We start from the raw sequence: 17,606 nt of genomic DNA on the forward strand, positions 1-17,606 counted from the left end.
TTTATGTATACCCCTCCTCACATGTAAAGCGCCATGGAATAAATGGCGCTATAACAATAAATAATAATAATAATAATAATTCAAACTGAAGCCTAAAGAGATGAAGAGTTACCACTAGCAATGTCTGACAAACCTGTGATGTAATAATTTATATAGCATTATGTCTCTTTTGAATTGTACAAGTCTGTTATTGCTTTGTAAAAAAAACAATAAAAAGAGTTTAAAAAAAAAAAAGAGAGAGATGAATTAGTCGGGCAGCAGAGTTAAGGCTGGACTGGAGAGGTGCGAGGGTGGTAGCAGGGAGACCACAGAAAAGGATGTTGCATCAATCCCTCATAACAGCATGAATTTTGAAGTATTTTTAAAAATAAAAATTGGCCAGGACTATGCTACGAGCTGTCATGAAACTCTGTATTCATCATGGTGCAGCTTCTAAAGACCCAGTAGAAACGGAGACAGCAGCGACTGATTCTATGCATTCTTTATAAAAGCGATAAAATCTTTTAGATTAGAATTCACCAGCTTTGCTGCATTGCAAATACCATATTCCAAAAAGCCTCTTCGTGCCCTAAAAATAGGTGAATATTACACTAATGACTTGTAGGAATCAAAGTTACCTCAGCATATATGGCTACGGCTAAACAGCTGGTAGTCGGTGGTAAACAACAACCTGTTTAATAACACATTGAACTGGCGTGATTTTTAAGCGTCTTACAATTTAAAAAAAACACTCCAAAAATGATCCACCTGGTGTTATATACACATGTGGTGTATATGAAAATAGCAATAGCTTCGTCGTAAGCAGTGATCCAAAAATTATCAATTTTTCCAGCATTATGAGCAATTTTTCCTATGGTAAAGGGGGGGTTGTGGAAATCCTTCTGTCTCTTCATGTAATCCCAGCACCATGACAACCAGCACAGCAGAGTCCTGCATACACTGAGGCCCCTGATCATGTGACCCCTGACTCCTCCCCTCCTGTGACCTCATCCCAGGTCCTGTGCGCACAGAGCAGCCATATATGTGGTGTGCGGCTCTGCAGGTGGAGGTAGGTGCTGGAGATTCCCCATTACTGGGCTGCACAGGGGGCAGTAACCCCTCCATTCCCGGAGATAGCGCCCCCTGCAGGTGGAGGTAGGTGCTGGAGATTCCCCATTACTGGGAAGAGCAGGGGGCAGTAACCCCTCCATTCCCGGAGATAGCGCCCCCTGCAGGTGGAGGTAGGTGCTGGAGATTCCCCATTACTATGCTGCACAGGGGGCAGTAACCCCTCCATTCCCGGAGATAGCGCCCCCTGCAGGTGGAGGTAGGTGCTGGACATTCCCCATTACTGGGCTGCACAGGGGGCAGTAACCCCTCCATTCCCGGAGATGGCGCCCCCTGCAGGTGGAGGTAGGTGTTGGAGATTCCCCATTACTGGGCTGCACAGGGGGCAGTAACCCCTCCATTCCCGGAGATAGCGCCCCCTGCAGGTGGAGGTAGGTGCTGGGGATTCCCCATTACTGGGCTGCACAGGGGGCAGTAACCCCTCCATTCCCGGAGATAGCGCCCCCTGCAGGTGGAGGTAGGTGCTGGACATTCCCCATTACTGGGCTGCACAGGGGGCAGTAACCCCTCCATTCCCGGAGATGGCGCCCCCTGCAGGTGGAGGTAGGTGTTGGAGATTCCCCATTACTGGGCTGCACAGGGGGCAGTAACCCCTCCATTCCCGGAGATAGCGCCCCCTGCAGGTGGAGGTAGGTGCTGGGGATTCCCCATTACTGGGCTGCACAGGGGGCAGTAACCCCTCCATTCCCGGAGATAGCGCCCTCTGCCATGTATATACGTCCAGTAATAGAGCGCTGGGTGGGCTCATGTATACAGGGGAGGGTGCTCTGGTTTAAGGACAGATAACGCTTTCTCCCTGGGGTAGAGATTGAGAATCTCCTGCGCTACTAAATTCCTATAGGCTGCGTTGAGCGTGAGAGCCGTTACAGTCAGTCTTCACTGTTGACAACAAGCTTGCCTCTATTTGCATATTTGAATGTCCAGATTAGCATTGCATGGCCTATAAGTCTCCTTACGCCTGCTCACCATTCTCCACAAGGAGAAATGTTCCCCCTTAGATCGTATGTCAGAGGCACCAACACCACAAAACATGTCTACAAAGAGATTGTCTGGTTTTGCTTCTTATCCTAAGAGCAGCATGGTGGCTCAGTGGTTAGCATTGTTGCTTTGCAGTGTAGGGGTTCCGCGTTAAATTCCCATCAAGCACAACATCTGCAAGGAGTTTGTATGCTCTCCCTTGTGTTTGCATGGGTTTCCTCTAGGTTCTCTGGTTTCCTCCCACACTTCAAAGACATACTGAAAGAGTTAGCAGAGGAAATTGCAGAATGACTAGCCAGAATCTTTGAAAAATCCTGGAGAACAGGAGAAGTCCCAGAAAATTGGAGAAGGGCAAATGTTATCCCTATCTTCAAAAAAGGAAAGAAGACGGAGCTAGGAAATTACAGGCCAGTGAGCCTTACTTCTATTCCAGGAAAGATCTTGGAACAAATTATTAAACAGCATGTATGTAAGTAAGTGGATAAGAATACAGTAATTAACCAGAGCCAGCATGGGTTTGTAGCAAACAAGTCATGCCAGACTAATCTAATTTCCTTCTATGATAGAATCACTGACTGGATGGATCACGGAAATGCGGTAGATATACTATATCTCGACTTCAGCACAGCATTTCATAACGTATCTCATACTATCCTTAGTGAAAAAATGGCCAAGTATGGGATTGCCAAGGCTACAGTGAGGTGGATTCATAACTGGCTCAGTGATCGTACTCCAAAGAGTGGTAATAAATGGTTACGCATTCAATTGGAAGAGTGTTTCAAGTGGGATATCACAAGGTTCCGTCCTGGCCCCAGTGTTGTTCAACATTTTTAGAAATGATATAGATAACGGAACTGAAGGTAAACTGATGAAATTTGCATTAGATGCAAAGAAAGGAGGGATAGCTAACATTAGAGAAGACAGAGAAAGGATTCAGAAGGATCTAGCTAAGTTTGAACAATGGACAAGGACTAAGAGAATGGTGTTTAACAGGGAGGAATACAAGATTCTACATCTGGGCAAGAAAAACAAAAATTATATCTACAGAATGGGAGGAATAGAATTAAGCAACAGCATGTGTGAAAAAGACTTGGGTATACTAATAGATGACAGACTGCACGAGTCAACAATATTATGCAGCAGCAAAAAGCAAACACAGTTCTAGGATGTATTAAGAAAAACATAGTCTAGATCATGTGAAGTAATTATCCTCCTCTACTCCTTGGTTAGGCCTCATCTGGAATTCTGTGTGCAGTTCTGGCGCACCACATTTTAAATAAGACATTGAAAAATTGGAAGAAGTTCAGAGAAGAGCTACCAGCATGGTAAGCGGACTGCAAAGTATGTCCTATGATGACCGGTTTGAGGATTTAGCTTCCATAATAGAAGGCTAAGAGCTGTCTATAAATATCTGAAGGATTGTCACAGATTAGAGGGGTCATACTTAATCTAACTTACACATGGAAACAGGAGAAGCAATGGAATGAAACTGAATGGGATGATCAATGAGTGGAACAGGCTGCCACAAAAGGTGGTGAGTTCTCCAATGGAAGTCTTCAAATAGAGGCTGGACAGACATCTGTCTGAGATGGTTTAGTGAATCCTGCATTGAGCAGGGGGTTGAACATGATGACCCTTGAGGTCCCTTCCAGCTCCAACAATCAATGAATTTAGATTGAGAACCTCACAGTGACAATGAAGCGCTGTGGAATACAATGGCTCATTAAAGGATCGATTATTGACTTTTAGGATTGCTAAATCCAATATGTGGTGCTAGAGTTCAAGTCCTGAACTGTCCTAGAATCATAGCTGTCATTTTGGTTCATTTGGGAGCCGAGCCAGGCCCGAGGGATGACCAGGGCCACAGAGAGAGACTGTCACGGTCACGCGTGTCTGGACGCAGCGAGTACCGCAAGGCGAACCCATATGACACACGTGACCCTGGATACACCGCCTCCAGTGGGGCGAATTTAAATAATAAACACGTGCAACTGGATACACCGCCTCCAACTGGCGAATTTACATTACACGTATATACAAGTTTGGAAACCCCGCCTCCAGTAAGGCGAATTTAAACAATAAGGGAAACCTGGGAAACATTAACAATGGTGGGCCCTGCGATAGGGAATAGGGAAGTGGAGACCTCCTGAGCTCCCCTGAGCCCGTGTCCCTGCACTCCTAACGTTCCCTATGCCGGTTCCGCACCAGGCGCGCAACAGGAACCTAAAAACCCTAGCTCGCCCTGACCTAAACCCTCACCAGGGAATTGGTCGGTGCGGAAACTAATCCCACCACTGCACTAAAACACACATGAGGAAAGATGACAAAACAGGGGAAACACCACTTAGCTTTGCTCTGTTGCGTACGCTCCTAGCAACAGAGCCCACCACCTGCGTGCATCTTGTCCTCCACCCGGATCCATCACCATAACTGGATCCTTCACCATAGTGCGGCCTTGGAGCAGAGTCCACCACCAATTGCAGCTGTCCAGTAACAGAGTCCCAAAGATGAGTTCAGCTCCTGCCCAAACGTCCAGCATGCTTGAGTTCAGCTCTCAGCAACCAAGTCCCACATGCTGAGTGCAACTCTCTCCATAGTCGTCACTCGACCAAGCCATGCAAGCACTTCCTGCCAACACCATAAACTGTGATTCCACCACGCCATGCCAGCCCTTCTTGCAGACCACCTAGCTGCCACTCGTCCCCTCTGGCTGGGCTGCGCAGGACTCATGTTCAGCTCCTTCCTCCCCCAGGCTTACTTGCAAAATGACACACAATATCACCAACAGTGATTGAACACCCCTGGCTCCCCTTTATAGAGCCTAACACCTGATTTGTAATTAAGTGCACATTAAACCTAAAACTAAGGTGCGATACCACTCACCACCACCGGGGCAACTTAGAATGAACGACACCACGTGTAATAATTCTAATGGCCACCGGGGGGCAATCAACCCCACTTTGGCACCTAGCCAAAGGAAAAAAGTTCACTTTTCCATTTACCTTGTCATATCCAGCATTTGTGTGAGCCGTTACTTCCAGTGTAGACATACGGTACAGAGGCTGAGCCAGGGCCGCATGTCAGGGAACAAAGGCGGCTAGTGTGATAAGTATTCCAAGTAACTCGCCAATCTGGGACTTTCAGCCTAGCCGGTAGTATCTTTGACTGTTAGGGCCTGTGTGACAATTTGAGCCTCCTAGAGAAAAGATAATGGTGACGGGCCCAGTAGGAAGAGTGATGCCCATTGGATTGGGACATTAGAGCTAATTATTACTGATAAAAAGTACTTCAACTGTTAAATTATAGAGGACGGTGTATATACAGTATATCTATTTAACGTGTAGGTATCCTGTTTACTGGTATTATCATGTTCCGATTGTGCCTTAATTTATTGTGTAGTCATTGTTCACAGTTACCCATGTCACCGTATCTACATAGATATACAGTGGGAAAAATAAGTATTTGATACACTGCCGATTTTTCACATTTTCCCACGTACAAAGAATGGGAGATCTGTAATTTTTATCGTAGGTACACTTCACCTGTGTGTAAAAAATTAAAAAACAGAAAATCACATTGTATGATGTTTAAATAATTAAATTGCATTTTATTGCATGAAATAAGTTTTTGATCACCTTCCAACCAGCTATAATTCTGGTTCTCACAGACCTGTTAGTTTTTCATTAAGAAGCCCTCCTATCTCGCCTCATGGGGTAAGGAGGATTCTGAGAAAGGTCAGGAATCAGCCCAGAAATACATGGGAGAAACTGATCAATGACCTGAAGAGAGCTGGGACCACAGTCTTAAACATTACCGTTAGGAACACACTACGCCATCATGGATTTGAATCCTGCAGGGCACGCAAGGTCCCCCTGCTCACCCCAGCACATGTCCAGACCCATTTGAAGCTTGCCAATAACCATCTGGATGATTCAGAGGAATCATGGAAGAAGGTCATGTGGTCAGATGAGACCAAAATAGAACTTTTTGGTATTAATGCCAACGTCCAAACCGTGAAGCATGGTGGGGGAAGCATCATACTCTGGGGGTGCTTTTCTGAAAAGGGGACAGGATGACTGTACCGTTTTGAAGGGAGGATGGATGAGGTCATATATTGCAAGATTTTGGCCAACAACCTTCTCAGTAAGAGCATTGAAGATGGGTCGAGGAAGGTTTTCCAGCATGATAATGACCCAAAATACACAGCCAGGGCAACTAAGGAGTGGCTCCATAAGCATTTCAAGTTCCCTGAGTGGCCTAGCCAGTCTCCAACCCTGAACACAATAGAAAATCTTGAGAAGATCTGTATGGTGGACTGGGCCAAAATCCCTGCTGCAGTGTGTGCAAACTTGGTCAAGAACTACAGGAAACGTCTGACCTCGGTAATTGCAAACAAAGTCTTCTGTACTAAATATTAAGTTCTGTTTGGTTTTTTTTCTGGATCTTTTTTAGATTCTGTCTCTCACAGTTGAAGTGTACTTACGATAACAATTTCAGACCTCTCCATACTTTGTAGGTGGGAAAACTTGCAAAATCGGCCGTGTATCAAATCCTCATATTTAAGGCTGTGTTCACACACAGCGTTTTTTTAGCAGTTTTTACCGCGGTTTTCACTATAAAGCCACTATAAAACCGCTAAAAATAAGCTGCACAGTCATTTCTATGCATTTTGCACTTTGTGTGCACATTGATGCGTTTTTTACCGCGAAAAAACCGCATCGCGGTAAAAACCGCAGCATGCACATTAATTTTGCGTTTTTTTTCCGTGGTTTAGGCTTCTCCCATGCTTTTAGAAACCGCTACGGTAAAAAACGCATCAAAAACGCATCAAAACCGCGCAAAAACCGCCGCGGAAAAATAGGTGCGGTTTCTGGGAAGGGATTCAGGTTTTTGTGCAGAAATTTTCTGCAACGTGTGCACATACCCTAATACTTTGGCCAGGTGCAGATGATCTGAAATTATCAGCACTTTGGATGCAGCGCATGTTTACTGCATCCAAAGCACTGCTTTCTATTGAACGCAGGTAAATCTGCATGTGTTCACTGAACCTTGCGCATTTACTGCATCCAATACATCAGATTACTCTAGTGACGACGAAATTGCCATGCTGCGGTCTGGAGAGACATGCCGAATGTCAGTCTCCGTGGGTTATCTGCAGGCGTCTGTGCACACATAGTGGACATGGGATTTTTAGAAATCCCATCCACTATGCTGTAACAGCTGGTTCCCAGAGAATGCACACTCTTGTGGAGCTCTACCTTCCTCAATTATACATACAATCAATCCACTTTTTATTCCTATGTATTACTTTTAATCTTTCACTATGTTGCATAAAAACGTGCCATATTGTACTTAATCAATTGTTTTAAAAAAATAAGCTCATACTTTATTGTACTTAACCCATTTCTGACATCGGGCTTAATAGTACGCCGATGTCGGACTCCCTCCCTTTGATGTGGGCTCCAGTGGTGAACTCACATCTTTCCTGGCACATAGCAGCTGTTTTGAACAGCTGACATATGCCCGGAACATCCGTGGGTGGAATCACGATCCACCCATGGCTATTAACCCTTTAAATGCCACTGTTAAACACTGACAGCAACATTTAACAAGCGCCTCTGGCAATCGCGCCAGAAATCCGCCCACCAGTGACCCCGTCACGTGTTCGCGAGTCACCGGTGGGTTGGTATGAGAACCAGAGGTTGTCCCCTGGAGACCTCTATGGTTGTAACTGCGGCTTGAAGTGAGCGCCGCCCGATGGTCGGCACTCATAGCAAGTGAGTAATTCAGCTACATATAGGCAATCTGATCATCGCATCAAGTAGCAGAGCCGATCGGGTTATGGCAGCTTATAGTGTCCCATGCAGACTATTGAAGCATGCCAAAAGTGAAAAAAAATTTTTTAAAAAAATATTAAAAAAAATATGAAAGTTCAAATCACCCCCCCTTTTTGTCCCATTCAAAATAAAACAATAATAAAAAAAATCAAACATACACATATTTGGTATTGCCCCGCATTCAGAATCGCCCGATCTATCAATGAAAAAAGGACTAACATGATCGGTAAACGGCGCAGCGAGAAAAAGTCAAAATGCCAGAATTACATTTTTTTTGGTCGCCGCAACATTAACGGGCTGTCAAAAGATCGTATCTGCACCAAAATGATAAGTGTCAGCTCGGCACGCAAAAAATAAGTCCTCACTCAACCCAAGATCACAAAAAATGGAGACGCTACGGGTATTGGAAAATGGCACAATTTTTTTTTTTAACAAAGTTTGGAATTTTTTTTTACCACTTAGATAAAAAAGAACCTAGACATGTTTGGTGTCTATGAACTCGTAATGACCTGGAGAATCATAATGGCAGGTCAGTTTTGGCATTTAGTGAGCCTAGTAAAAAAAGCCAAACAAAAAAACAAGTGTGGGATTGCAGTTTTTTTTCAATTTCACCGCACTTGGAATTTTTTTTCCCACTTTCCAGTACACAACATGGTAAAACCAATGGTGTCGCACTTGTCCTGTAAAAAACAAGCCCTCTCACGGCCATATTGATGGAAAAATAAAAAAGTTATGACTCTGGGAAGAAGGGGAGCGAAAAATGAAAATGAAAAACTGATAATACCTCCGAGGTTTAAAGGGTTAAAAGCTAAATTGAAAGAAATAAATGTATAGTTCAATATATCAGTAAATTCGAAAACACATGGAAAATAACTCTAGATATTGTGTATATAATGTATATAAGATGTCATTTGGAAGCGCTATCTGTTTTTCAAGGATAGCACTCGTTCCTACAATTGTGAATGGGTCATTCACATGTTTGGGATTTTCCGTGGACCTCGCAGAGACATGTCCGATTTTGAACCGAGTGTCAGATGAAAATTGACAATGTAAGTCTATGGGTCCTTGAAAATATCAGACAGAACTTGCATCTCATATGAGTGTGGCCTGATTTTCATGGACTACTAGTTAGGAAAAAAATAGAGAATATTTTTTTTATGAACAAGAAAATCTAATGACTCTTGGACCAAACTTGGATGAAACGCTGTCCAAATAACTTGGTGCACTTTTCTCTTACGTAAAACAAGCTGACAAAGGGCTGTCACATTGTAGAAGGATCAACTTTATTCTCATTTGCACAAGGAAAGACTAGAAGCAATGGGATGAAACTGAATGGGAGGAGACACAGATTAGATATTAGAAAAAACTTTTTGACAGTTAGAGTGATCAATGAGTGGAACAGGCTGCCACGAGAAGTGGTGAGTTCTCCTTCAATGGAAGTCTTCAAACAGAGGCTGGACAGACATCTGACTGGGATGATTTAGCGAATCCTGCTTTGAGCAGGGGGTTGGACCAGATGGCCCAGGAGGTCCCTTCCAACTCTACGATTCTATGATTCTATGAAATCAATGAGGCCCTAAAGTGGGTGTATTGTAAGTAGATCACACAAAACCTGGATCCGCCATCATTTTTACGCTAATACAGATGTCAGTTGCCGGTTTGCAGCTCTTCCATACGTGGTCATTGTAGGTGAAGTGCGGCACTGGTGGTTGTCCTTTTATTCATTTGGCATACATGTTGATAATACCTCTGTGGCGAGTGATTAGCTGTAGCGTTCATGTGAAGATATTATATGCTCTGTCAATAAAAGGATAAAGTTTTCCAGTCTTTTTCATGCCCTTTTATCTAGCAAAGGTGGGAACTCCTCCTTGAGTGACAGTTTTGTTCACCAGCGGTTTAGCGTTAGAACTTGTGTTGAACTAAAAACAGACTAGTTGTCAGTGGTTTGTTGTGAAATGTACACTGTAACCACTATAATTACATGTAGCACTAATAGTGCCTTTGGACAATCCCTCAGCTCCGGATAGTGAGAGAAAAGAGGGAGGCGTGAAAATTGCTCTTGAAACTGCCAATGGTGGAGACTGGTGTTTTTGAAATATTTATAGAAGCTTGTCAGGAGCTGAGAAGGAGAGATCTAAACAGCACACTGATGTATAGAAAACAATGTACTGGAGAGAGGTGGCTGGGGTCTTAGGAGTTAACTCTTCAGCCTGAAGTGTAGCTACTGTGCATTCTCAGCCAAAGCTTTGGTAGCTGATATTCTTAGCGGCAAGCTATGTTGGATAAAAGCTGTCATATCAGAACTCAGTAGATAGGAAAAGCAAGTCAGTTGTAAACTTGCTTCTTTAAATTCCATCTAACTAAAGCAATTTAATAACATGAAAATTCCTTTCTGAATATTGAGGAGCTGTTTTATAACCCTTCATATGCTTCCTCATCTTAAGACATTTTTGTTTTTATTATTTTGCATTTTATCATCTTCTCATTCAGACTTCTATCATATTGGATCCTCTCTATGGAGATTTTCTACATAAGATCATTTTCATGATTGATACATCTTCCATCAAAGATGGATAAGGAAAAAATAGTGGAGAGGATATTGCACCTGACCCTGGAGATCCTATTCCGGCTTACTGGAGAGGTGAGAGATTCTGATGACGTCACATTACATCATTCTTATCTATGGGAATAATAGATGGACAGAACTGGAGAGGTGAGGACTCTGGAAATGTCTGTAGTGAGATTTATTAAAGTTTCTCTCCATAACCAGGATTACACAGTAGTGAAGAAGACGTCTAGTGAGCGCTGTCAGGACCCTGTGTCTGAGGGATGGGAAAGGCCCCTGAGCCTAATAACAGGGCCTCCAACTCACCCACTGATACGTGAGGACATCAGTGACCAGAAGATCCTAGAACTCACCTACAAGATGATTGAGCTGCTGACTGGAGAGGTGACACTGCTTGGAATGCTGGGATATTATACAGTAACATTATGACGGAGTTGGGGGGATGACGGTATCATTGTATGTATCAGGTTCCTATAAGGTGTCAGGATGTTACTGTCTATTTCACCATGGAAGAGTGGGAGTATTTAGAAGGACACAAAAATCTGTACAAGGATGTCATGATGGAGGTTCCCCAGCCCCTCACATCACCAGGTAATAGACAGAACTAAATACACATGGCCTATAATTATCTGTATGTAAGGAATGAATTCAGTCCCTGTATGTGTTTCCTCCAGATCTCTCCAGTAAGAGGACAACACCAGAGAGATGTCCCCATCCTCTTCTTCCACAGGACTGTAAACAAGAAGATCCCAATGTTCCTCAGGATCATCAGGTAGATGGAGAGAAGGTGTCATGAGATCTCCTCTATGATGTGTAGATGGCTGTGAAGATCTTGTGCTCAGTCTTGTTTTATCCACCAGTATTATATGTTTTATACTTGTGTAATGAGAACGGTGGAGATGGCAGGATTAGAGCTGATCACAGATGTGACTTCTCCATCTGTCTGTGACTTTTACAATATTTGTTTCAGGGTGAAGATCTGACCCATATTAATACTACAGAGACATATGTGAGGAGTGATGAGCGGTGTAAAGAGGAGATTCCTACATATGACTACCCAGGTGAGCAGTAACCACTAAATGTAAAGAAGTCACAGATTCTTCTCAGTCACTGACTGGTACCATTTTGTGTTACTTGTGAATTCTGTGGTGTTTCAGGTTTTTCAGCTTTAGATTCACCTTCTGCCAAAATACTAAATAAATGTGTTAAAATATGATATTGTTACAGGTGATGAAAAAGGAGGTAGAAATATAGTAGAAATTTGCCAGAAGAGTGAATAAAAATGAATGGTTTCTTTTTAATTATTTCCAGTGGTTAAAATAGGTTTTAACATCAGTTATATGAGAAGTTTCCCAAAATACAACAGTAAACAGCCCTTTTCATGTTGTTATATAATTTGTTTGAGCTTAGAGAATACCAAAGTAACTAAAACAATCAGGTTACTCCTAAAAAGCACTACAAATAACACAAAGTTCTTGGAACTTAGCGGAAGTCATCTTCATCAGAATCTCACGTAGTTGTTATCGCCGCTATTTTTGGAGTTGGGGTAATTTACAGCAGTGCAGTGTCCTTTTGCACAGTTTCTCAAAGTTTAGTTAGTTTCAAAGAGATTAAGACAATCCCTTTGCAATTTTTTTCCAACAGCCTTTAATATCTGTTGTTGTCGAAGTTTGTTAGAATAAAGAACCAAAACAGATGAACTGGAATATAATTAGGAATGCATACAATGTATGATCACATGTTTACACTAGCCACTAAAAAGACAAAATGTAAGGTAAAAACAAATTGAGCTTATACCATGCAGTAAATAAGTAATAACATAGGGAACTTAGTTAACATAATTTTGATTAAAAAAAACATAAAGGCCATCACAGCACATCAAGGTGACCATATTCAGGTTGGTCCTAACATCTAGTATTAAAACCTTACCATATGTGAAATGATGTAAATGTGAGTAAGGGCCAAGCAGGATCGAGGCCCTGGCTAATGGACACTCAGCCATGGGGAACTATATAAATGTAATGTCTAGCTCAAAGAAAAGAGAGTCCACACCCTTGTGTGCAGTGAGTGCAAAAACCTGAATCAAAACCTTAAAGAGATGAACTGGAATATAAGTTGGTATGCATGCAGCATGTAGGCTTAAGGGCCCTTTACACATAGCGATATCGCTAAAGCGTCACTGATTTTGTGACGCAGCAGCGATATCACTAGGGATATCGCTACATGTGACACTCCCCTCCGACCGGCTCCCCCGCTGGCTATCGTTGATCGCGCAAGATCGGCCTGGTCCATTTCTCGTCGTCGGCTTCCTGCTGGCGCTGACGAGCGAGCCATGGATGCAGGCGGAAGATGGTCACCCTCGCCGCGTCTGACAGGTGAGTACGACCACCGACCGCTGCTGCATCGCTAGTGAGATCTGCCTGTTTGGCAGCTCACTAGCGACCATTTAGTGATGCACCAGCGATCCTGATCGGGTCATATCGTGGTCGGGATCGCTGGTGCATCGCTAAATGTAATGGGTAGAGTTGAGCGACTTTGGTCGGATCGGGTTTCATGAAACAAAATTTTTTTCAGATGAAACTGGTCCGACTAGGGCAAAAAAAAGTCGGAGTTTCGTCCGAAACCCGACCCCAATGCAAGTCAATGGGAAATAAAAGTCGGCATTGAGCGGATGACATTCATCCATCCACTCAATGCCGACTTTTAATCCCCATTGACTTGCATTGGGGTCGGGTTTCGGACGAAACTCTGACTTTTTTTGCCCTAGTCGGACCAGTTTCATCTGAAACAAATTTTGTTTCATGAAACCCGATCCAACCAAAGTCGCTCAACTCTAGTAACGGGTTCCTTTATGCTAACACTGTCCACTAAACAGACAAAATCTAACATAAAAACAAAATGAGCAAAAATACTGCAGTAAGTAAATAATATTTTAATACTAGAGGTTAGGACTGTCTCAAATAGGGTCACCTTGATTTAGTGGAATAGCTTTTACATTTATTTTAAGCAAAATTATGTTAACTAAGTACCCTATATTATATGTCTGCGCTATTGCTATTTATTACTTACCACAGGGTATTTGCTCATTTTGTTTTATCTTAGGTTTTGAAGTTTGTCAGAATATCCAAGACATTTGGATATATGTTCATAAGAAGGAGGATGTTGCTGACTCTCAAGTAGTTTTGCTGACAAACATCAGGGTCCAGATCTCATTTTTTTTTTCAATGGATACATTTTGGTTGTCTACAGTAAGCATCCATTTGAAAGTTACAGTTGCAAGCTAAATTATTCAACTCTATTGTCACTTTGCTTTATTAGCAAAATGTGGAAACTTTCTGCTGTTTGAAATTAGGGATGAGCGAATAGCTTCGGATAAGAGCTTATCCGAATAGCTATAGCACTTACCGAATAGCTGCATCGGGAACCCAGATACCTGGAGCGCTCCCAATGATCAGCTGTACGGCGCTGCAGCTGTGGAGCTAAATCAATGAAACCAGAAAAATGTAAATAGCTCATCTCCAATTTAGATTGGTTTTACCAAATTCAAAACATAATAGCACTTTTACTGACTACTGCAGTTTTACAATTATTCCATCTTTTACGACAAGTATCTTTAGTACTTAGTAGAGCCACTCTGGCTGTTATGACCTGCTGTAAACATGATGCTTAGCCAGACAGCAACTTTTTGCAATGTTCATAAGGAGCCTTAGCCCATTCCTCTTGGCAATGATCTCAAGTTCATTAATAGTGTTGGGTTGTCAAGAGAGTGGTCCAAAAAGTTAGAAGAGATCCTTGCCTTGCACAAAAAGATCTTAAAGGCATTGAATGTTCCTAGGAATATATTTGGAAGCATAATCCATAAGTTCAAAGTTAAAGGAACACTGGCCACTCTGCCTGGATGTGGCAGAAAGAGGAACACACAAGTAAGCTGCAAAAGCTTTGGGATTCTGTTCTATGGAGCAATGAAACAAACATTTAAATTTTTGGAGCCTATGAATCAGTGGAATGTCTGGAGGAGGAAGAATGAATTATATGCAGAACGCCTACCGTGAAGCGTGATGGTGGCTCGGTGATGCTTTGGAGCTACTTTGCTTCATTTGACAAGGTCCTCTTTAAAGTGTTAATATTGATAATATGCCTATTGCTTTTCTATAACTAGAATGGGGAATATTTATCTTATTCAAAACAACCATAAGATGACCAAGAAATCTCCTATCCCTCAAAAGCTCCAGAGATTTTTTTATACATTTACATGGGCATTATGGAATGCTTCAGTATTCTAAGCTTTGAATTATTATACTCATGTATTTGTCGTTGTTTCAAAGAAATGTGAAGTTGTGGTCTATGATTTAAGATTTAATTACATAATTAGATTTTAACATATGACACTAAACAGTGATTTATCAGAAGTCTGGGTTGGTCACATTTTTTTTAACTTTCTACACAATTTTACTACTTGCCATGCAATTTGTATGGAAATATATAGAAAAGTTATAAAAGATCAAGTTCTTACTAAGGATTATATCATACAAAAATAGACAAATCTGTTTTTATTTTTGGCAGGTAATGGTATCAGTGCAAAGGGACATTTAATATCTTCATATTGGAAAGCAGATGATGATAGTATGGCAGAAGTTGCATGTGATGAGCATATCAGTATCCCAGATAAGCCTTCAGCCCTTCACAGCAAAGTTCTATCATCTAATCCTGTTCAACAAGTCCTATCTTCTGACTCTTTAGAGAAAAATAACAAAAACAGGAGGGATGTTGAAAATGAAAGATCTGAGAAAAGTCACACAGAAGGAAGGAAATTTTCATGTTCAGAATGTGGGAAATGTTTTACGTCTACTTCAAAACTTGCTATACATCAGAGAATTCACAAGGTGGAGAAGCCGTATTCATGCTCTATATGTGGAACAATTTTTAACCGTTACTGGAATCTCATTAGACATGAGAGGAATCACAAAGGAGAGAAGCCATTTTCATGCTTAGAATGTGGGAAAAGTTTTCCTCAGAAATCAAATCTTTTTCAGCATCAAAAATCTCATACTCGGGAGATGCCATTTTCATGTTCAGAATGTGAGAAATGTTTTAAACGGAAGTCGGGTCTTGTTAAACATCAAAGAGTTCACACAGGGGAGAAGCCATACTTATGCACAGAATGTGGGAAGTGTTTCAGCCAGAATTCACATCTTGCTAAGCATCAGAGATGTCACACAGGAGAGAAGCCATATTCCTGCTTAGAATGTGGGAAATGTTTTTCTCAGAAATCAACTCTTGTTGACCATCAAAAAGTACACACAGGAGAGAAGCCATTTTCATGCTTAGAGTGTGGGAAACGTTTCTCTAAAAAAACACATCTTATTGGCCATCAAAAAACTCACAGCGTAAAAGCCATTTCCATGGGAAATATTTTAAACAGAAGTTAGATCTCGAGGCCCATCAAAAAATACTCACAAGGGGACAAGCCGTTCTGATGCAGAGAATTTGGGAAGCATTTTAACCAAAAATCATACCTTGTTAACCATCGTAGAAGTCACACAAAAGACAAGCCATTTTCATGCTTAGAATTCAGGAAATGTTTTTTTTCCAGGGAATCAAATCTTGTTGACCGTCAAAATAATCAAAGAAGGAAGACTAGTTCAAAACGTGATACTTGAGATGAGCAAATCGATTCAATGCTTCCCAAATGCTTGTTGAATTTATAGTAATTTGCTCAACCTGGTGAATTTGAACAATTTATAATAACTCTAATAGCCTGCATAAAAGCAAATGCAGGTAAAGCAGCACCCATTTTCTGGTGACTCTTTGTGACAGATTGTCACATCTTATCCATAGAGGTACGGAGTGAAAATAACCAGTGAAAAATATCTACAGATCCTGTGTGTTAAAATATTTATCTCTGCAAACGTACAAAAGCAAATCATCAAGATTGCTGAAATAATAAACGAAAAATAAAATTAACTTTGCGACATACAGACTTTGTGAGGAAGTGACGACAAAGTACACATTTTTTCACACCAATCAAATTAGTCTAATTCGATGTAGGTGCGCGAAACGCCTGTATTGCGTCTTGTTGCAACTGTTGATTATGGGAGTGTACCCAGCATTTCTTGGTCGGTTCTTTTTGGGAAAGAGGAAATTGTGTTAAAAAAACTACAAAGTAAAACTTTAAAAAAAAAAAGACTTTAATCCGTGAGACTGATTTTTTTTTGCACACCACCTTTATTAGTCTAATTTAAAATACGCATATAGCACACCAAATACTGCGACTTATTGCTGCTGTTATTTTTTGGGCGTGCCATAGACTTAACATTTCTTTGTCAATCATTTTGAGGAAGGGGGAAATCTAACAAAAAATACAAAATAGAATTTGAAAAAAAAAAATATTGTGAGTGTCAGAAAGTACTGATTTTTGCACACTTGTTTTATTATGACATCTGTACGTGCCACAACAAAACTGTAGTTGTTCATCCTATTTTTTGGATGTGCAGCTAACATTTCTTGGTTGATCCTTTTTGGAAATAGGTAAGGCTGGTTTCACACTTGCGTTTTTTTGCGCTGTTTTTTTCGCGCAAAAAAGTGCATGCGTTTTTTTCCTATTCTTACATTGGGTGCGCATAAACATGCGTTTGTATGCGTTTGTATGCGCATGCTTTTTTTCTAGTGTGCGCTCGGGCGCACAAAATGCACTCTTGCATTTTTTGAGCGTCCGACTTGCCCCCAAAAAACGCATGCTCACGCAAAGCGTTTTTTTTTTTCATCCAACCACCCACTATAATTTATGGGTGCGCTGACGTGCGCATGGTAATGCGCACGCCAGCGCAAAAAATGCATGCTTTTTTAAAAAAAATGCGCAAAAACGCACAAAAACGCATGATGCGTTTTTTATATGCGTTTGCACTGCGCACGGTGCGCTGCGCAAAAAAATGCAAGTGTGAAAGTAGCCTTAGTGTTGGAAAAATAAGCATAATAAAACTTATAGACATCTAACTGTGATTCTTTGCCTCACAAATTGTGCATTTCATGAACCATTGTTGTTTTGTTTTTTTTGTTAAAACCGTTTTAAGGTCATGGAGGGGCCTAGCCAGTCTCCAGACCTTAATCCCATAGAAATC

At 41.6% G+C, this 17,606-nt stretch overlaps 1 protein-coding gene across 3 annotated transcripts; it reads left to right on the forward strand.

Annotated features, from left to right (window-relative positions):
• Nucleotides 1-978: 978 nt before the first annotated feature.
• Nucleotides 979-16,674, forward strand: LOC141051097 (gastrula zinc finger protein XlCGF66.1-like). Of its 3 annotated transcripts, none has more exons than XM_073547968.1 (7): nucleotides 979-1,048; nucleotides 10,413-10,563; nucleotides 10,693-10,872; nucleotides 10,956-11,079; nucleotides 11,163-11,260; nucleotides 11,459-11,549; nucleotides 15,052-16,674. In XM_073547968.1, the coding sequence occupies exons 2-7, from the start codon at nucleotides 10,492-10,494 to the stop codon at nucleotides 15,915-15,917; spliced, it is 1,431 nt and encodes a 476-aa protein (XP_073404069.1). In that variant the 5' UTR covers nucleotides 979-1,048; nucleotides 10,413-10,491; the 3' UTR covers nucleotides 15,918-16,674. The 3 variants fall into 3 exon arrangements, with proteins under 3 accessions (XP_073404069.1, XP_073404068.1, XP_073404072.1); XM_073547967.1 differs by lacking the exon at nucleotides 979-1,048 and adding an exon at nucleotides 1,644-1,736; XM_073547971.1 differs by lacking the exon at nucleotides 979-1,048 and adding an exon at nucleotides 3,314-3,410.
• The last annotated feature ends 932 nt before the right edge of the window (nucleotides 16,675-17,606 follow it).

This window comes from Dendrobates tinctorius, unplaced genomic scaffold, assembly GCF_039654945.1.
Source record: "Dendrobates tinctorius isolate UK_male_01 unplaced genomic scaffold, ASM3965494v1 ptg000155l, whole genome shotgun sequence".
In the NCBI taxonomy this organism is placed as follows: Eukaryota; Metazoa; Chordata; class Amphibia; order Anura; family Dendrobatidae; genus Dendrobates; species Dendrobates tinctorius.